At 30.3% G+C, this 18,673-nt stretch overlaps 2 protein-coding genes across 5 annotated transcripts in view; one reads left to right on the forward strand and one right to left on the reverse strand.

The window, feature by feature from the left end:
- The first annotated feature begins 1,582 nt into the window (after nucleotides 1–1,582).
- Nucleotides 1,583–17,777, forward strand: LOC109859011 (nuclear RNA export factor 1-like). The gene is made up of 7 exons (XM_020436832.1): nucleotides 1,583–1,769; nucleotides 10,407–10,840; nucleotides 10,956–11,199; nucleotides 11,367–11,673; nucleotides 13,166–13,202; nucleotides 13,288–13,520; nucleotides 13,657–17,777. The coding sequence occupies exons 1-7, from the start codon at nucleotides 1,703–1,705 to the stop codon at nucleotides 14,291–14,293; spliced, it is 1,959 nt and encodes a 652-aa protein (XP_020292421.1). The 5' UTR covers nucleotides 1,583–1,702; the 3' UTR covers nucleotides 14,294–17,777.
- The window catches only part of LOC109859010 (integrin alpha-PS3-like), a 16,490-nt gene continuing 12,668 nt past the window's right edge, over nucleotides 14,852–18,673 (reverse strand). For 3 of the 4 annotated variants that reach the window (XM_020436829.1, XM_020436828.1, XM_020436831.1), the window contains 3 exons: nucleotides 18,141–18,267; nucleotides 17,998–18,054; nucleotides 14,852–17,912 (listed from right to left, as the gene is read on the reverse strand). In XM_020436829.1, coding sequence (XP_020292418.1) covers nucleotides 17,856–17,912; nucleotides 17,998–18,054; nucleotides 18,141–18,267 — 241 coding nt within the window. In that variant the 3' untranslated portion in view covers nucleotides 14,852–17,855. Of the gene's footprint in view, nucleotides 17,913–17,997; nucleotides 18,268–18,673 lie in introns of all 4 variants that reach the window. The other variant, XR_002250662.1, reaches the window with a different exon arrangement.

Consider the following 18,673-nt stretch of genomic DNA (forward strand, 5'->3'; position numbering starts at 1 on the left):
TTTGAAGTTTTATTAAAGTTTCATTGAAAAAAAAAAGCGCGTTGAAGCGAATAAAAGCATGTTGAGGCATGCGATGTGAACAAACCTTTACTTCGCGTTTTGAAACGGCGTAGAATTAAGGCTGCGATCCGTTTCATGCTTAATCGCGCATTTATCTGTAGTATATGTAACGTGTACTATAGATACATGCGCGCATATGCGTGAAACGGAACGCAGCCCAAGTCTATAGCCTATGTCACACTACGGATTGGGATTGAGATTAGATTGAAATTTGACCAATTAGAAAAAAGAAAACCAATCCTAAGTTTAGTGATCTTCTCTCTGATTGGCCAAATTGCAATCCAATCTCAATCCTAATTTGTAGTGTGACATAGGCTTATGGGTGCGTTCAGACAACTCAACGGTTGAGAGATTATCACTTATGGGCTGCGTTTGGGGAGCACGCTATCAGCGCTATTGCGTCATTCTATCTTTGTTTTACATCTAATGAGCAATAAAAATAGAATAATGCAACAGCGCTGATAGTGCGCTCCCCGAACGCAACCATGATAGGATTATTCTTCAAAATCTGATGCGGTTCCAAAAGTATGATCCAATCAGAAGTGATTATCTCTCAATTGTTGTGCAACTGTTGAGTTGTCTGAACGCACTCTATGCATGCTACATGCATGCTATCATCTCTTACTGGTCTAGTTTCCACCGAAGCATTAATTCACACCTAATGCGACGTAGAATCAAATTTAAGTCGATGGAAACCTGTCAAATTGAAATTGGAACTAATGAATTCCTGTATTTCCTGCATTTCCTGCATTAGTTCGTTCCATCTTGCTTAAGGGCGATGTCCCATTGAGCGGAAATATATAGCGGAACGAAATGTGCGGAACCAGCTCGACCAATCGTAACCATAGAAAAAGCGAAGGAAAGAAAACGGAATGGCTATGATTGGTCGAGCTGGTTCCGCACATTCCGTTCCGCTATATATTTCCGCTCAATGGGACATCGCCCTAAGTTAAAGGTTATTGCCCGCATAAACAAGGCTTAAGGCCTGGTTTCAATGCTTCTGTTTATACAAAATTGCCGAATGCGCATAAACAGAAGTATTGAAATTCTATAGTTAAATTCTAGCGGTTCCGGCACAAGTTAACAGTTATTGCCCGCATAAACAAGGCTTAAGGCCTGGTTTCAATGCTTCTGTTTATACAAAATTGCCGAATGCGCATAAACAGAAGTATTGAAATTCTATAGTTAAATTCTAGCGGTTCCGGCACAAGTTAACAGTTATTGCCCGTATAAACCAGGCCTAACTCAGCTACTCAGGGAATAGAATTTTGGAACGCAATCCAGTACTGACGGTGAATTTCGGAACGCAGCTACGACGATACAGTGTAATTGGAAATCGGTCCGAGACCTCAAAGAGTAAAGGACAAGAATTGACCAATCGGATTGACTTCCGTTCCGAACTCAACAAATCAGCGAGAGTTGCGGGCGTACATGAAGGAGGTGCTATGCGACGCATGCGTATTGGCGCGGGATACCGAGGTTATATAAGAAGCGAAAACAGAGATCTCGCCTTAGCGAGCTTTCAGTCGTTTGAGCAACGTCCAGCTAGCGATAGTCAGAGTGTTCAGAGATTGTTGAGTAAGCGATATAGCCTTGCTGCTGCTTTTCCGAGTTTTCTTCATTGTCCGAGTATTTCGAGAAGATGCCAAAGAAGACGAACAAGTGGAACTCCCGTGGAGGCCGCTCGGCGGACGACAAGCCCTACTTCGGTGAGTACAAAAATTTATTAACATGTTTTATCTCTCGGCGACTTCGTTCTCGCGCGTTAACTCGCCTTCGACAACGTTTCTGTCGTCGTAAATTCATCGAATCCTGCAAACGCACGCAGATATTGCATTACCAAACTAGCAATTTTTCACTATTTTAGCTAATTTGTTTAATGGTTTTTCTTGCATACGCCGTTTTTTTTCTTAAAACGTGAGCAAGATGGCTGCCGTGGACGCGTAGATTTTCTATAAATATATACGCAGTTTTTCCGCGTTCGTATAGATCGTCTGCGGAATATAAATGAACGATAAATAAACAGAATCCGGATATGAACCTGTTTGCAATTCGTGCGAAATTGATAAATAATATGAAAGAAAAAATTCGATCAATTCGAATCGACCAAAAATTGTTGTTTTCACACGACAAACATTCTCTTATTCTTGCAGCATGTATAACGTTAAAATCCTCAATTCTTTAAGTTTCTGCAATATTCTTTTCTGTAGCGCATTATTTATTGTACTTATAGTATTTATCGTAATATTTATTTATTGTAACGCTATATATTTTTTTAGAAATATCTTCTCTGATTTGTTATATTTTAAATTTATATTCTGGAATAAATGTGTTTTTTTTTATTTATCGTATTTATAGTAACGCTATATATTTTTTTAGAAATATCTTTTCTGACTTGTTATATTTTAATTTATATTCTGGAGTAAATGTGTTTGTTGCAGTTTTTAGATATATGACAGTTTGGTTTTTATTATTTTACTACTTTTTATTTGTCATTAAAATATTTAATTTATTTACAAGAATGTTGTTACAAGACATAGAGAATCAAATAGGGGAAAAAATAAACTCGCGCGTAAAAATTTACACGCGAACAAATATATATATGCATATATATATATATATATTGTATATATGCCGTTTATATACGCGCCGTTTTCCGCACAACATCCTGCGATCGGCTCGGATGACCGATAATATGGACCGTTTATTTTGAAAGTGGTGTAAGTCCATTTTTGAAAAAAAATGAGATATCACGTAATTCATGCTTAATTTAATGTAAATTTTTTATGTATAACTAGTTTCTCGAAACAAAAGAAAATGGACTTACACCACTTTCAAAATAAACGGTCCATATATTTCTTAGTTTAGTAACTTGTCGAGCTTCAATAAGATTTAATTGGAAAAAAATAAATTTATGGATAAATATATATTCAGTTTGAACCGCGTTAGTGTCATTTTTATACCGACGTTTCGTGAACATTACAGCTCGCTTTTCATCAGGGTTTGAAGAGCAGCCTGATACTGAAAAAACATCTTTGTACGTTAATACTACACACCGCGAAAGCATCAAATATCAAATATATTCAGTGTTTGATTTAATGTTAGGATTTGTTTTCTTTTTTTTTTTATTAAATCTGAATTTTTGAATGTTTCAATTTCTTTCTTAGAGTTTTAAATAAATTATATAATTTTTCACGTGAGAAAATAGACAAGTTGAATAGATCTCGGATGGAAATTTCCATTACGAAAATGTGAAACGTATTTTGTGTTGTATTCTAAGGAAAAAGGGGCCGATCCCATCCGGTTCTCCTTTGTAACACGTGTTACACGTAAAATCAGAAAGATTTCGAATATATCTTGGTGGAGGAGATACGCTTACAAGCAATACAAAAGCAGCCATGTCTTTGCTCAGGTTCGTTTGCTCGCTTTTGTGTGCGTATCTCCTATTACGATGTATTTCGGGATTCTTCACATTCCTGGTTTTACACCACAGGAAGTGAGAAGGGGCCGATCCCGACTACCTACTGTTTGTCGTTTGTAACACAATGTGACACAAGCAGGTAGTGCGACGCGTTTGAAAATGGTCGAATCTTGCATCGCATATATCTGAATGTTATTCTCAGCATTTTCCTTTATATTTTTCATAGTGCAACGCCACAGTTTTTATAAATATATTTTTGATATATCATATTCAGTAGTAGGAAATATATATTTTAGTTTTATATTCTTAATTACAGTTGATTTATTTGTTGTTGCATTCACCGTATGCAAAAACTTGGGATTTATTTAGTTTATATCATCATTTTTTCATTAAAGTTCGATTTTGTTTAACAAGGAGTACAACAAATAGAGAAAAAAAGAAATAATTTATAGATACAAATATATCCAGTATTTAATTTTTGTTAGTTATTAAATTGTTTTACTAAATCTCAATTTACCAATTTTTTCTTAAGATTTTTTAATAGACTAATTTTTCACTTGGGAAAAAAGACTGCAGAGAATTTGAAAAGATCTCGGATAGAAAATTCTATTTCAAAGTCAAAAGATATCTTGAGTCGCGTTTGTTTAGGACTTGTGACCTAAATTTTTTCACCTCTGATAAGTTCTCGATAACTTTGCCTAAAAGATAAAGTAAATCTAGTACTGAATAAATAAAGTATATCTTATACATCTTTATCCAGACGATAGTTATCGAGAAATTATTGGGAAGAGATCCGGGCCTTGCATAGATTTCACATGTTTATCTTCGAATCTCTTGTACGTTAGCAGGCGGTGTGACAGATTTTGAAATGATCGAATTTATAAACCCTATTCATAAGTTACTTAAACTGATGTTATATAATTTTATATTTTTAATGTTTCATTTATTTATCAAAATTCAATCTTTTCTTAATAAAAAATATATCTGATCGAAAAAGAGTGTCTCATTTATAGATAAATATATTCAACGTTTTGGACTTGTTCGTGTTTTTTTTTTTTTTTTTAAATGTTTGTTTAAAATTTTTATTATATTTCGTAGATTTCAATCTCTTGAAAGTTTATAAATAAATAATTCCCAGCTGAGAAAAAGATCGCACAAGTTGCACAGATTTTAGAATATAAGTTTTTATTTCAAAATTGGGGAAAAATATCTTGCATGTCGAATCCCGTTATATTCCGATATTTGTTGTCTTATCTCTTGCACATTAGGCATGGTATCACATTCTGAGATAATCGATGTTTGCATCGCATATTTGAATGTTTCTTACGGCGTTTTCTCCCGAAATCAGTCTATCAAAGATAGACAAGATTACATATTAATTCTAGAAATAAATAGAAGTAAAATATTCTATGTTTAATTATAAAACTCATTTATCTTTGCAATGTGCAACATCAAAATCTTCTATTCTTTGTAAGTTTCTGCAGTATTCTTTTTTGTTGTGAGTTCTGTAGTGCATTTTTTATAATATTGTAACGCTATATTTTTTTTAGAAATATTGTTGCTAGTTTATTGAATAATAAAAAATATAACATGACGTAATTTTAATTTATATTCTAATGTAGATGTATTTGTCGCAGTTTAGATACATGATAAAGTTTGGTTCTTATTATTTCACTATTTGTTAATAAAATATTTGATTTTTTTTTTTACAAAAAATTGAAGTAAATAGAGGAAAAAATAAATTTTTTTGTAGATAAATATATTCAAAGTGTTTGATTTAATGTTAGTTTATTTAAATTTGTCTTATTAAATCTGAATTTTTCAATTTCTTAGAGTTTGAAGTAAATGTAATTTTTCACGTCCAAAAATAGACAAGTTGGACACATTCGGATGGAAATTTCCATTTCAAAAGCGTGGAAAATTCTTTGCGTCGTCCCCTTAGGAAAAAAAAAAGGTCTAATCCCGTCCGTTTATTCTTTGTAACATAACAGGTAGTGCGATGCGTTTGGAAATGATCGTACCTTTCTATCGTATATTTGAATTTTGTTTTCAGCATTTTCTGATGTATTTCGTATTTTAAATTTTTCATAGCAATGTAACGAAGATTTTGACGTTACACATTGCAGAGATAAATGAGTTTTATAAATAAACATAGAATATTTTACTTCTATTTATTTCTAGAACCAATATGTAATCTAATAATCTTGTCTATCTTTCATAGATTGATTTCGGGAGAAAACGCCGTAAGAAACATTCAAATATGCGATGCAAACATCGATTAATCGGAATGCGATACCGACCGTTTGATATGCAAGCGATAACAGAACAAAGATCGGAATTTGACGGAGCTCGACGCAAGATATTCTTCTCGATTCACGAACACTGGATAAATTGATCAATAGATTCTTTTTTTTCGTCCTATGTTACATTTCTTAAACAGAATCGATTTAATGAAAATCGTTAGTGTTTCAAACATTCATAAGAATTTTTCACATTCGTAACAAGTATACTATATCTATTCTAGTTAATAATATAAACTGAAATATATATTTTCTACTACTGAATATGACGATAAAGATGTTTCTAGAAAAATATAGCGTTACACTGGTACGAAAAATATAAAATACGAAATACATCAGAAAAAGCTGGAAACAAAATTCAAATATACGATATAAGGTACGATCATTTCCAAACGCATCGCATTACCTGCTGTGTTAGTCGTGTTTGCAAAGGACAAACGGTTGGGATTAGACTTTTTTTTTTTTTTTTTTTTTTTTCTAAGAGGGCGACGCAATTTTATATTTTCCACGCTTTTGAAATGGAAATTTCCACCCGAATTTTTCTAGAAACATCTTTATTGTCATATTCGGTAGTAGAAAATATATATTTCAGTTTATATTATTAACTAGAATAGATATACTTGTTACGAATGTGAAAAAATCTTATAAATGTTTGAAAAACTAACGATTTTCGCGTTAACTCGATTCTGTTTAAGAAATGTAACATAAAAAAAAAAAAAATTTTGTTTCCAGCATTTTCTGATGTATTTCGTATTTTATATTTTTCGTAGCAGTGTAACGCTATATTTTTCTAGAAACATCTTTATCGTCATATTCACTAGTAGAAAATATATATTTCAGTTTATATTATTAATTAGAATAGATATACTTGTTACGAATGTGAAAAAATCTTATGAATGTTTGAAACACTAACGATTTTCATTAAATCGATTCTGTTTAAGAAATGTAACATAGGACGAAAAAAAAGAATCTATTGATCAATTTATCCAGTGTTCGTGAATCGAGAAGAATATCTTGCGTCGAGCTCCGTCAAATTCCGATCTTTGTTCTGTTATCGCTTGCATATCAAACGGGGTCGGTATCACATTCCGATTAATCGATGTTTGCATCGCATATCTGAATGCTTCTCACGATGGTTTCTTCTAAAATCAGTCTAGGAGAGATACTGATTCTGAAAATAAAAATAAAGCAGAATATTCTAATGGAATATTCTGTACTTATTATAAAGCTTGTTACTTATTTATAAAGCTTGTTTATTCTTGAAACGTGTAACGTGAATTCTTCAGAAGTTTCCGCAGTATTCTTTTCTGATGCGAGTTTTATATTGCATTTTTTATAATATTGTTAACGCTACATTTCTTTTTTATAAATATATCTTAACTTTATTAAGTAGTAAGAAAAATTATATTTTCGAAGTAAGAAATATTTTTATTCAATACATGTTTATTAGTTTATAATTCTGGAATAGATATACTTGTTACACAGTTAAGATACGTAAACTTTGGTTTTTATTAGTTTACCATTTTTTATTTATCAATATTATTCGATGTTTTTTTCACAAGAAATACAACAAATAGAAAAAAAGAGGGAAAAAAGTAATTTGTAGATAGATATATTTATTGGTTAATTTTTTATATTGTTACACAGTTAAGATACGTAAACCTTGGTTTTTATTAGTTTACCATTTTTTATTTATCAATATCATTCGATGTTTTTTTCACAAGAAATACAACAAATAGAAAAAAGAGGGAAAAAAGTAATTTGTAGATAAATATATTTATTGGTTAATTTTTTATATTTTATTGGTTAATTTGTCGATTTTTTTGCTTCATTTTAGTAAATCTCACTTTCCTAAAATCTTAAAACTCATATATACTATGACAAATTATAAAATGTGAAATATATCAGAGAAAATGCTGGAAAATTCAAATATACGATGTAAGGTACGATCATTTCCAAAACGCATCGCACTACCTGCTGTGTTTACAAAGGACAAACCGTCGAGATTAGACCTTTTTTTTTTTTTTTTTTCTAAGAGGACGACGCAAGATATTTTCCACGCTTTTGAAATGGAAATTTCCACTGGAATGTCCAACTTGTCTTTTTGTGTACGTGAAAAATTACATTTACCTCAAACTCTAAGAATTTGAAAAATTCAGATTTTTGTAATAAGGATTCTTCGAAACGTTTTGTCCTTTGGAATGCTTACACAGCAGGCAATGACGCGTTTTGAAATGGTGAAATCTTGTATCGCGCATATTTGTTGAACATTGATTTCCTTTATAAGTTTTTATTCATTTCTTGCAACGTGAATTCTTCAGAAGTTTTCTGTTCTTTTGTGTTGTGAGTTTTGTATTGCATTTCTTATACTTGGTTTTTTTTCATCAAACTTTGATATTTTTCCAACAAGTATATCTAATAATAAAAGAAAATGTCATTTATAGGCAAGTTAATAGATAAATTTAATCAACGTTCTTTATTTATTAGTTTTTTTACAATTTGTTAATAGTTTTTCAATTTCTTGGAAATTTGAATAATTAGTTTTTAATGGAAAAGTGACAGTACAGATTGTGACGTATTTGGAATGCGAATTTGTATATTTTTTTAAATTGTGAAAGAGATATCTTGTGTTTCTTTAAAACAATTAGCGGATCTTTTCCTACTTTTATCGTTTTTACGTCGCACGTAAACACAGTAGGAGATACTTCGCGTTTCAAAATAATTGAAATTTGCATCGCATCTGAATGTTTCTCACAGTAGTTTATTTGAAAATCAGTTCACAAAAGGTGAAACAGAGACAAGATTGCACGCTAGATCTGAAAATAAAGAGATTGAACATTCTGTTTTTATTTATAAACCTCGTTTTTATTCTAACAATGTTTAACTACAAATCTTAGAAAGTTTATGTAGTATATTCTTTTCTGTTGCGATTATATATTTTTTTAGACTATTGTAGCGGTACATTTTTGGTAGAAACATATTGCTAATCTTGCTAATTTATTGAATAATAGTAAAAACAATATATTTTAGTTTCTATTTTGAACTGGAGTAGATGTACTCTTGTTGCAGTATATAAATATGCGTTTTAACTCTAGTTATTTTACTATTTTTCATTTATCTATAAAATTTGATGAAATTGTTTACCAGAATACAACAAATAGAAGAAAGAAATTTTTAGATAAATAAATTCAGTGTTTGGTTTGTCAAGTTTTTTGTTTTTTTTTTTAATTTGACTAAATCTTCATTTTCCAATTTCCTTTCCTAGAAGTTTTGAATATAATTTTTTAACACGTAGAAAAAAGAGATTGCACAAGTTAGGCTGATTTCGGGTGAAAATATTCTATTTCAGAATAGTAAAAGATATCTCGCTCCGTTGAGGCGTTTATTATCTTACCGTTTGCACGTTGGCACAGCAAACGGATTCCGAAATAATCGACAATTTGCATCGCGTATCTAAGTGCTTCTCACATTTTTTATAACATTAGCTCATAAAAAAAGAGGCAAAATTACGTATTAGTTATAACATAAAGAGACAGATCGAATCATCTGTGGTTATTTATAAAATTCATTCATTCCGCAATGTATAACTCGAAAGTTTAGGAATTTGTAAGAAGTTTTTTGTATTGTTTTTATACTATGCAGTTGTTTTGTTTTTATGCTTTATTTAAATATAATAATTAATTAATAAGTTAATATAATAAGTAATTTTTTATAACATATATTGTAATATACATTTTGACATATAAAAAGTGTTTTTGCTTATTTATTCGTTAGAAGGACATATATATTTAGTAATTAAAAATAATTTATCTAAATATGTTTTTACTATAAATCTACGAACATTTGCTTATTCGATAGCTAATAGTCTACTTATAATTACTTTGTATCTTGACATGTACACATTTATACATTTGACATATATACATTTTGTTAACTTAAATGATTTTCTTTCTTTCTCCTCTCCTTCTTTTTTCTGTTTTTTTTTCTCTTTATCTTAAAGAATAATGTGAAATAAGTTTTTATTCGGTTTTGTTTAGAACGGCAATATTAACAAGTATAGAGCAAGAGATAAGAAAAAACTATATGTTTTCTATGAAAATTCGCTTTGAAGTGCAATATATTTATTTCCAAACATTGTTAAAAAAAAAAAAAATGAATTTCTATATATTTTTCTAATATCTGTGAAGTAACAATATTAAAAAAACTATACAGTAGCAATTGCGAGATTGTTCCTTAGAACGATTCTGTAATGTTGCAATATATTAAATAGAAGCTACTCGACGATACTAACTTAAACGATAATGTTGTCGATAAGAAGTACTGTACTGAAATTTATCCGCAAGATTGGTGATCTGTTGCTATTCCCTTCATTTGGTTACCTAACGCTTTTATGACTAGTGAGCAGAAGAATCTATTTATCAGTCATTGTTTGAATTATTTTTATGGCTTGTCTCAATGGCTCTGTTAGAGACAGCAAACACCTGGACGCGAGCATGACCAGTAAAAGTCACAAAGGCAGAACAATTTTTGCAATTGCTACTGTACTTACAGCACTTTTAACTAAGTGCTTTGTAATTAAACAAACAAGCGTGTTTTATAATTTGGAAAATTATTCTTTTATATAGGTCATGATGATCGAGTAGGAGGAAGAATTAGTGGAGGTTCTCATGGAGGTTCTCATGGAGGTTCTCATGGAGGTGTGAGATCCAGAGTAGTTTCCTTCAAGACACATAGATTAAACAGAGAAAGAGAGATAATGAATACCTTAGCGATGTCGGGTTTCGAAGAAGATATCCCAATGGTTGGTAGTAATTCCAACAACAATTCAAGGCAAGTTGTTGTTCGCGGAAAGGATAAAAACAAATGGAATCGTGATTGGAAAGAAGTTCGCCCCATTATGATGAAAGGATGGATTAGTACAAAAAATCGTTCTCCCCTTCCCCTCGCTGAGGGCAATTGGTACAAAATTATCATTCCATACGGCCACAAATATGATAAAGAATATGTATTGAGAACATTGTTGAATTATATGACGCCCGAGGTCTTTATACCGATAATGGTTTGTAATCGTTTTGTTTTCTTATAATATCGTATGATTTTAATAAATAGAATTATAGCTTGATAAACTACAAAAAAAAATTCTCTCGGTTAAACTCTTTACTCTTTATTTACAGTATAAGATTACCGCTACCGAAGCTGTCTTTTATGTTGAAAGTCAAAAGACTGCAAATGCCTTACTGAATTGTGACAGGAAGATCACAATGAATGATGGATTCAAGTTACAAATAAGAGCCAAACCAGGATTCCCACGATGCGATATTGATGACAAGTTTAAAGAAAGATTGAAACAAGCAATGGCTAAAAGATATGTTCAAGAGACATGTGCTTTAGATTTGTCGAAGTTATATCAAGATCCTGGTTAGTTTAATAAAATTCAAAATATTACATTTTTTTTTTATAATTTGTAAGGATACATAGTAAAAAAAAAAAAAAAAAAAAAAGTTAACATTAATATTAAATAAAAAGTCACTACGCCAACACGCAGTGTTGTAAATTGATCACTTACAATATTATATTTATTTTAGATCTTGTTTCTGAATATTTTTGTGCTTTGTTTCGCCCTCAAATGTTGACGGCTGTATTGGATGTTATGGCTGAGTGTGTACCAAACCTGAAGGCATTGAATTTGGAAGGCAATAGATTACAGAATTTCGACAGACTTGCTATATTGTCGAAGAAGTTTCCGCAATTGAAGATTCTTTACATTGGTGAAAATCGTATGAGAGATATTCACCAGTTGGATATGCTAAAGGACCTTAAGTTAGACGAGTTGAGATTAGCTGGAAACCCTTGCTGCACTAAATACAGAACGCGGACCGATGAATACATTAGGTAATGTATTACTAAAATATAATATTTTTTAATTTTTGTTGAAAATAAACTGTTAGACAAATATCGTTTAGAAGTAAAGAAAGAATGATATGATGATAATTTTGTTTGAAAATTTTTATCTTGTTTAAACTTTACAAATATCTTCTCATTTTTGTTGACAAACTTTATATATTATTATATAATTTATATAAATATATTTTTATAATTTATTTTTTTCTACATATTTTTATTCATGTTACATCTTTTTTTATCTAATTTTTTATATAAGTTTTATATAAACTCAGTAACTTTTAATAAATTTATTTATGTACCTGTATCTTTTTTTAACATCGCAATCATAATTAATGTTAAATGTGTGCATTGAATATATAAAATTTTATAATCTGTAATATAAAATTTATAACGTAGAGTAGTATTTAACCTTTAGACCGCCAGCAGTTTTTCATTGAAAACATGGTATTTTTTTCGCTATATTTGTATATAAATTTAGCTTATTATATTGCGTGGAGTGTTCTAAGTTTCATCTGGCCCCGATCGTTGCCAGACCAGCGAAGAACGGAAATGAAAAGTATCAAATTTTCAAATTAAAAAAAAAAAAATGTTTTCTAGAGGTTTTTCATATCGCTGGTTAAGTATTTAAAGTCGCGAATTGCAAAAGTCTTTTTCAATACAGTAGCATTATTACCAAGTTAATCATGTATAAATAAATTTTGTATCTCAGATGCCATGAATTCGAAAGCTAAAACCACATCATCCAACAACATATTTAGATTTTTTAAATATTTTTTCTCATAAAGCAGATGAAAAAGAACTCTCTCTTTCTCTTTCTCGTAAAATACGGTATAATATTTTAGCGTATGGCATTTCAATAGCGATGCTATACGGCGTCATGCAGGCGGTCTAAAGGTTAATAGATCTAAATAAGAGATTAAGAAAGGCCATAAAGAGTTGACGCGTTTGTTTTTTGTATTTTTAAAAATTAAAATTAAATTAAATTCAATAAGTGTGCATAGCAATGCAACTTTTTGCGAACTTTGATTTACGTTTTTTTTTTTAAACGTAAAACATTAATATATAAAATTGAATAATATTTAAAAAACGTCATACAAGTTACAAGACAATAATTCAAGTTTATTTTATTATATTTGATTGACTCAAACTTATTTTTGTATTATATTTTGTATTTATATTTTTTATACTTTGTTTTTTATATTTTGTATTTATATTTTTTATACTTTGTTTTTTATATTTTGTATTTATATTTTTTACACTTAGTTTTTTATATCTTGTATTTTTTGAATATTTCTCTATTATATTTATGTTTATTCTATTTAATTGTAACTTGGATGATATTTTTACGCGACTAATCTCAATGTATTATGGCTAAATTCGCACATTCTTTTTCTATTACTTTTTTTTAATGCTAAAAGATGTGTGTTTTTTTATTGCGCTATTAACCTGGATCTTCCGGACTTTTCTTTCTTCAACCTAGCGACGTCCGCAAACGATTTCCCAAGTTGCTACGTCTGGTAAGTAAAATTATCTTACACGCGTGCGCGCATGTATATACGTGTGAAACAAGAATTTGTTTTTTTTGTTTGTTCATCAAAAAAGGATGGCACGGAGCTTCCAAGACCTATTGTTTTTGATGTTGTTGATGAAGATATTAACAAGATACCGCCAACGCAAAGAATGTTCGTTGGAGATGAGAAAGCAAGGGAAGTTGCAAGCCAATTTTTGCAACAATATTTTGCGATATTTGATAGTGATAATCGACAAAGCCTGTTAAATGCGTATGATGAACACGCAATGTTTAGTATGACGATAACCACTTCTCACACAAATAAGTAAGTAATACCATTTATAACATCTAAAAAAAAAAAAAAAACGTCTCGTTGTTTCCAACGGAAATTAATAAACTTGAGTACTCAAATTCGAAAGCTAAAAATATGTTTATTTATTTTTTCACATTTGCCTATCCAGGTTAAATGGTTATCTTATGGAGAATCGCAATTTATTCCGAATAAATGATAATGCAAGACGGCAAAAATTGTTGAAGCAAGGCAGATTACCTGTGGTATCTTACATAACGGAAATGCCACGTACGAAGCATTTACTGGATACGTTTACAATGGATATCACCCTTGCTACGCAAGCGATGATGTTTATCACGATAACTGGTTATTTTCAAGAGATGAATACTAAGGATCAGCCAATTCGTTACTTCAACCGAACATTCATAATTGTTTCGGTTGAAACTGGTGGATATTGTATTCGCAATGAACAGTTGCACATCAGTCAACCGCCTGAGGCGCAGGTGAGGCAACTGGTTCAGCAATTGAATCAGCAATTGAATCAGCAGCAAAGTCAGCCGGCGCAACCATCCGTTGAACCGGAGAAGTCTTCAGAAATGACTCCTGTAATGAGCGAAACAGAAGTCACAAATGTGGAAGAGATAAAAAAACAGATGATTGTGAATTTGAGCCAGCAGACGAATATGAATATGGAATGGAGCTTGAAATGTTTACAAGAGACGAATTGGAATTATGATAATGCAATTTCTGCGTTTCAAGAATTTTTCAATCTTGGACAAATACCATCCGAAGCGTTTGCAAAATGAAACAGCTCATTATAATGTAAGTACATAATCTCGTCACTGTGATAAGCATTGTCACTTGAAAGATGTGGCTCTTCGTTCCACATTCATATTTGTATATCTAGAAATGTAAGAGAATAGATAGTCTTACATTTCTCATATCTAATCCTCAGCATTACTGTTACTATTTCTTTTTGCCAGTATTATATTGCATCACTGGCATTACTATCATAAGTTTTTTCATTCAAAAAAAAAAAGTACAAAACATATAGAATATAGAATATGTTAGGTTAAGAGCATTCCAAAAACCCAAAAAAAATTAAAAAAAAAAAACATTGAAAAAACCCCAAAAAAATATGTTAGATTTAAATCATAAAAATTTAAGTAACCACTATATGAACTAATCAACATATGGATTTTTAAAGTAATCAATATATGAACTCTTTTTTGATAATTGATTTATTAAAAACTTGGAAATTTGTTAAAATTTATACGCATTCCAAAACTGAAATTAGAGTTTTTGACTGCATGGTTTTTAACAAATTCCCAAGTACAAATTATTCGTATATATATATAATTTTATTTTTACTGTTTAATGTTCTGTTTAATGACATTAATGAAAAACATCTTGAAAATTACTAGAATTCATTTTTGCAAAAGTTCATAACGTCAAACAAGTGTGCAATAAAATTGTAACAAAAATTTTTGGGGTATGATGAAAAAACACAAATTTATTTCTATATTTCGTTTTGAAATATATGATGAAATATTGAAAGTGTACTGAAAAAAACTCCCCAAAAATAACGATTTTTATGCTAAATTTATAAACTATTTTATACACAAAATAGTTTATACTAATTTATATTACATACTACAAATTTATAGTGTTTTCGTTGATGTCATTTATATTAATTAGCGAACGATACAAAAGTATTATTGAAGGGGAAAAAAAAAACAGTTTCTAAGGAAATTCTTCTAACTTGCAACAAACTGGATTTTTATTTATCGATTCATTTTGGATTACTGATACAGATGGTGATGATAGTTGTTCGTTACTTGCAAGTTTGATCGCTAAAGGTTTTAAGATGCTAATTTATACTTGTTTTTCCGTCTGACATCTTGATTATTAGCGAAAGGATCTGTCGAATTGATGAATACTCAGTTATGTTTTTTTTATACGTGAAATAGAAAACTATAAATAGAAATAGGACACAACCAAAGACTTATTAGTCTCGAAAGGAGTATAGAGAGGATTGGATCCTAAATTTTTCAAGATTTCCGGCTGGAGAAATCATGTATAATTAGCAGCAAGTGTAAATAACTTCAATCAAATAGCTCAAACGAACAACTATTATCACGTTTAGTAACGACCGAAAATTAATCACTAAATAACTTGTTGCGCTTCAAAAAAAAAACTCCTTATATGTGTGTGTTTATTTGTATAAAACAACAAACTTTATATTTTGTGTGCTATTATTTTAAGTAATATTTCTATTTTGGTACGATTTAAACTTAGTAGAAAATGTTTGTTGTTTATATCACAAAGCGATAAAATTTAATTTTGCTTGCGATATCAATATATATTTAGAATATAATTTTACTTTGTAAAAAGTATTTTGTGATATGTAACAAATTAAAAAGATAAATTGTTTCTTATAAATTGTGCAAAGTATAGGCCAAAAAAAAAGAAATACTAATGCGGGAAGCGATATTTTTATACACATACAATGATGTTACATATATTATAAAAAAAACTTAAATATTAACAACTTTATAGACGAGACAAAGATATGTTGAACCTTTTTTTAAGCAAAAAAAGTTAAACATGTCCTTGTCTTCTAGGAAGAAAAGCAACTCGAGACGTTCCATAAGGGAAATTTTGATATAACAGTGTTATATTTGATGAAGAAAGGAGTAGAATGGTGTCTGTTTGTCAATAGACTACTGAAAGTTTTCAATTTGTACTTATAAAAAAAACAAAGCATCTTGCATTATAATTATCTAACATCATTGTGTGCAATTGCGACCTAATTTTTATTTGTTTTACGTTGAACAAAAATACAGGTCTTTATATATTTTAAAGTAGATTAAGAAGTATATAAAGCGAGAGTAAACGAATGAGATTTACGTTTGAAGTTTGCTAAGTTACAATAATAAAATGGTGCTATGAAATACAATGGGAAACACATTGTTGAGAAAGTGTAAGATGATTTGTACATATATATATATATATATTGTAAAGTCTGTTTTGAATTTTTTAAAATCATATAAAATAGCACCATATAAAGAAAATGTGCGGGTCTTCTCGATTAAAAAATTAATATGGACATGTCAAACAGGGTTAAATTTATACATTTATGTGAGCCACAACTTATTCGATTGATAATAATCTCGACGATAGGTTTATATAATTTTTTTTTTTTTTTAATATTTAGTGATTTAATATTTATGTTGCGCGCAATGAGATGTGTATTAGCATATGTGAAGCAGAAGATTCAGTATGGATTGTATCTTACTGCGAATATACATTCCACTGCATATACACATCAACGAAACGATGACGAAGAAAGGAGAGAGTTTATAAAGTTTTCAACTTCAAGAGAGATACACGTGAGCTTTTACGTCCGTTGGGACTTGAGCAAGTATAAATCACGTTCTTCAAGGGAAACGAACGGGTAGCAGTTCGTATCCCAAATATCGAGTTGATGTTCGTTTATTGAAAATGGGAGAGCTAATGAGAGCATCGCAGTTTCTTCGGAAGATAACGAGGTACGGATGCACAAAGTTGTGCATTTTGTGCTGCACAAACAGTTATAAGTTTGCTTGCAGCACCTTTACGTCCCTCCAGCAATGTATGCAGTTTCGTGTCGCTGCGATGGCAATAATGTGTCTGCATTTCATCAGTTCTATTGGACCAGAAGATAATATTTATTCTACGTTTATTTAGAAGAAACAGATCCGAATTTTAGTTTGTGATTTTTTTAATAATTTGTATATTCTTAAATCGCGTACCGTGAAATTTCGATTAGCGCGTGTATAGTTTTGATAGACAAAATAAGAGGAGGAATAATTTGTGCTCACATATTTGTATATACACAGCGATAGTTTTAATCACAAATATAGCATGTATATTTTGACGTTTAGATGATGATACACGCAATTACAGTATCAGATATATTTGTATTCAAAGACTCATAAATGTACATACTGGTGTGACAAAAAACATATTACTTTTTTATTTTACATGTGAAAATCTCTTCGTTTCGATTTATAAAAACTTGTATGAACGATGATTGCGTCTGTATGAGTATTGATCATTTGTAAATGTTGTATGAACATTACCATTGTTTTTCTTACAAGAAAAAATTGTAATATTGTGATGTAAATATATATACATTATATATATGTAAATATACGATACGGTAAATTTTATATAGATGTTATATAAAAATTCATTATACCGCCGTTGTATAACTCTCTGATAAGAATAAAAGAATATTTTTATGTAGATTGAACTTATATTATTTAATACATAAATTAACCACGTAAATCACACACTTTTCCATATTAAAATACACAAATACTCCTATTCGGGTGCTTCTATCATCTCCAATTGTTCGATTGATTGACTTCGATCTTCTATCTGTAAAACAATAGGTAGGTATATTATACTCTAACAAAACTACGTAAGAAATTTAAGAATTGTTTGTGTATTTGCATGTATTTACTTCAGTCGTATTTATAGCGGATAACTCTTCCTTCGTTGTCCTTCTGAAAAAACCTACCTGCAACAACAATAAATTGAAAACGAGTGACGCGCTGTGTTCGGAGAGAAATTAATACGATAAAAAAACCAAAATGTGTAACTTACCATACTTAATATAATAATAATGATAAACAAAAATATTAAACCTAACGTAACCGATACAAACACAACCCACAGTTGCAGTTTCTCTGGTTTTGCGGTGCTATAAAATTCTGTCGTGAGAATCACATCGCTGTAAAACAATTTTATATATATTTGCAATATTGTATTTTCAAACAATTAAGAATTAAGGCTCGTTGAAATTGTCAACAAGAAATATATAAGGCCTAAAGCAGGGAAGGCGACGGCACGCGGAAAGCCGGAGATTCCAGGTTCGACTCCTCTGGCCGAGGAGTTTTTTTCGCAATATTTTAAAAATTAGTTAGGGGGGTATCCGGGGTCTCTCTCATATGTGAGATGCAAATCCAGCATCCCGTACGAATTTAAGAATTGAGATTTCAATTCAAAAAAAAAAAAAAAACGTAAAAAATTTACAAGTAGAATTCGTTACATGTGTATATATACAGGGTGATTCAGAACAACCCGTTATCCTTGAAAATACATATTCTTGACTAAATTCTAAGACAACTTTTTATTTG

This window comes from Pseudomyrmex gracilis, unplaced genomic scaffold (genome assembly GCF_002006095.1).
Source record: "Pseudomyrmex gracilis isolate BER0280 unplaced genomic scaffold, ASM200609v1 scaffold_234, whole genome shotgun sequence".
Lineage (NCBI taxonomy): Eukaryota > Metazoa > Arthropoda > Insecta > Hymenoptera > Formicidae > Pseudomyrmex > Pseudomyrmex gracilis.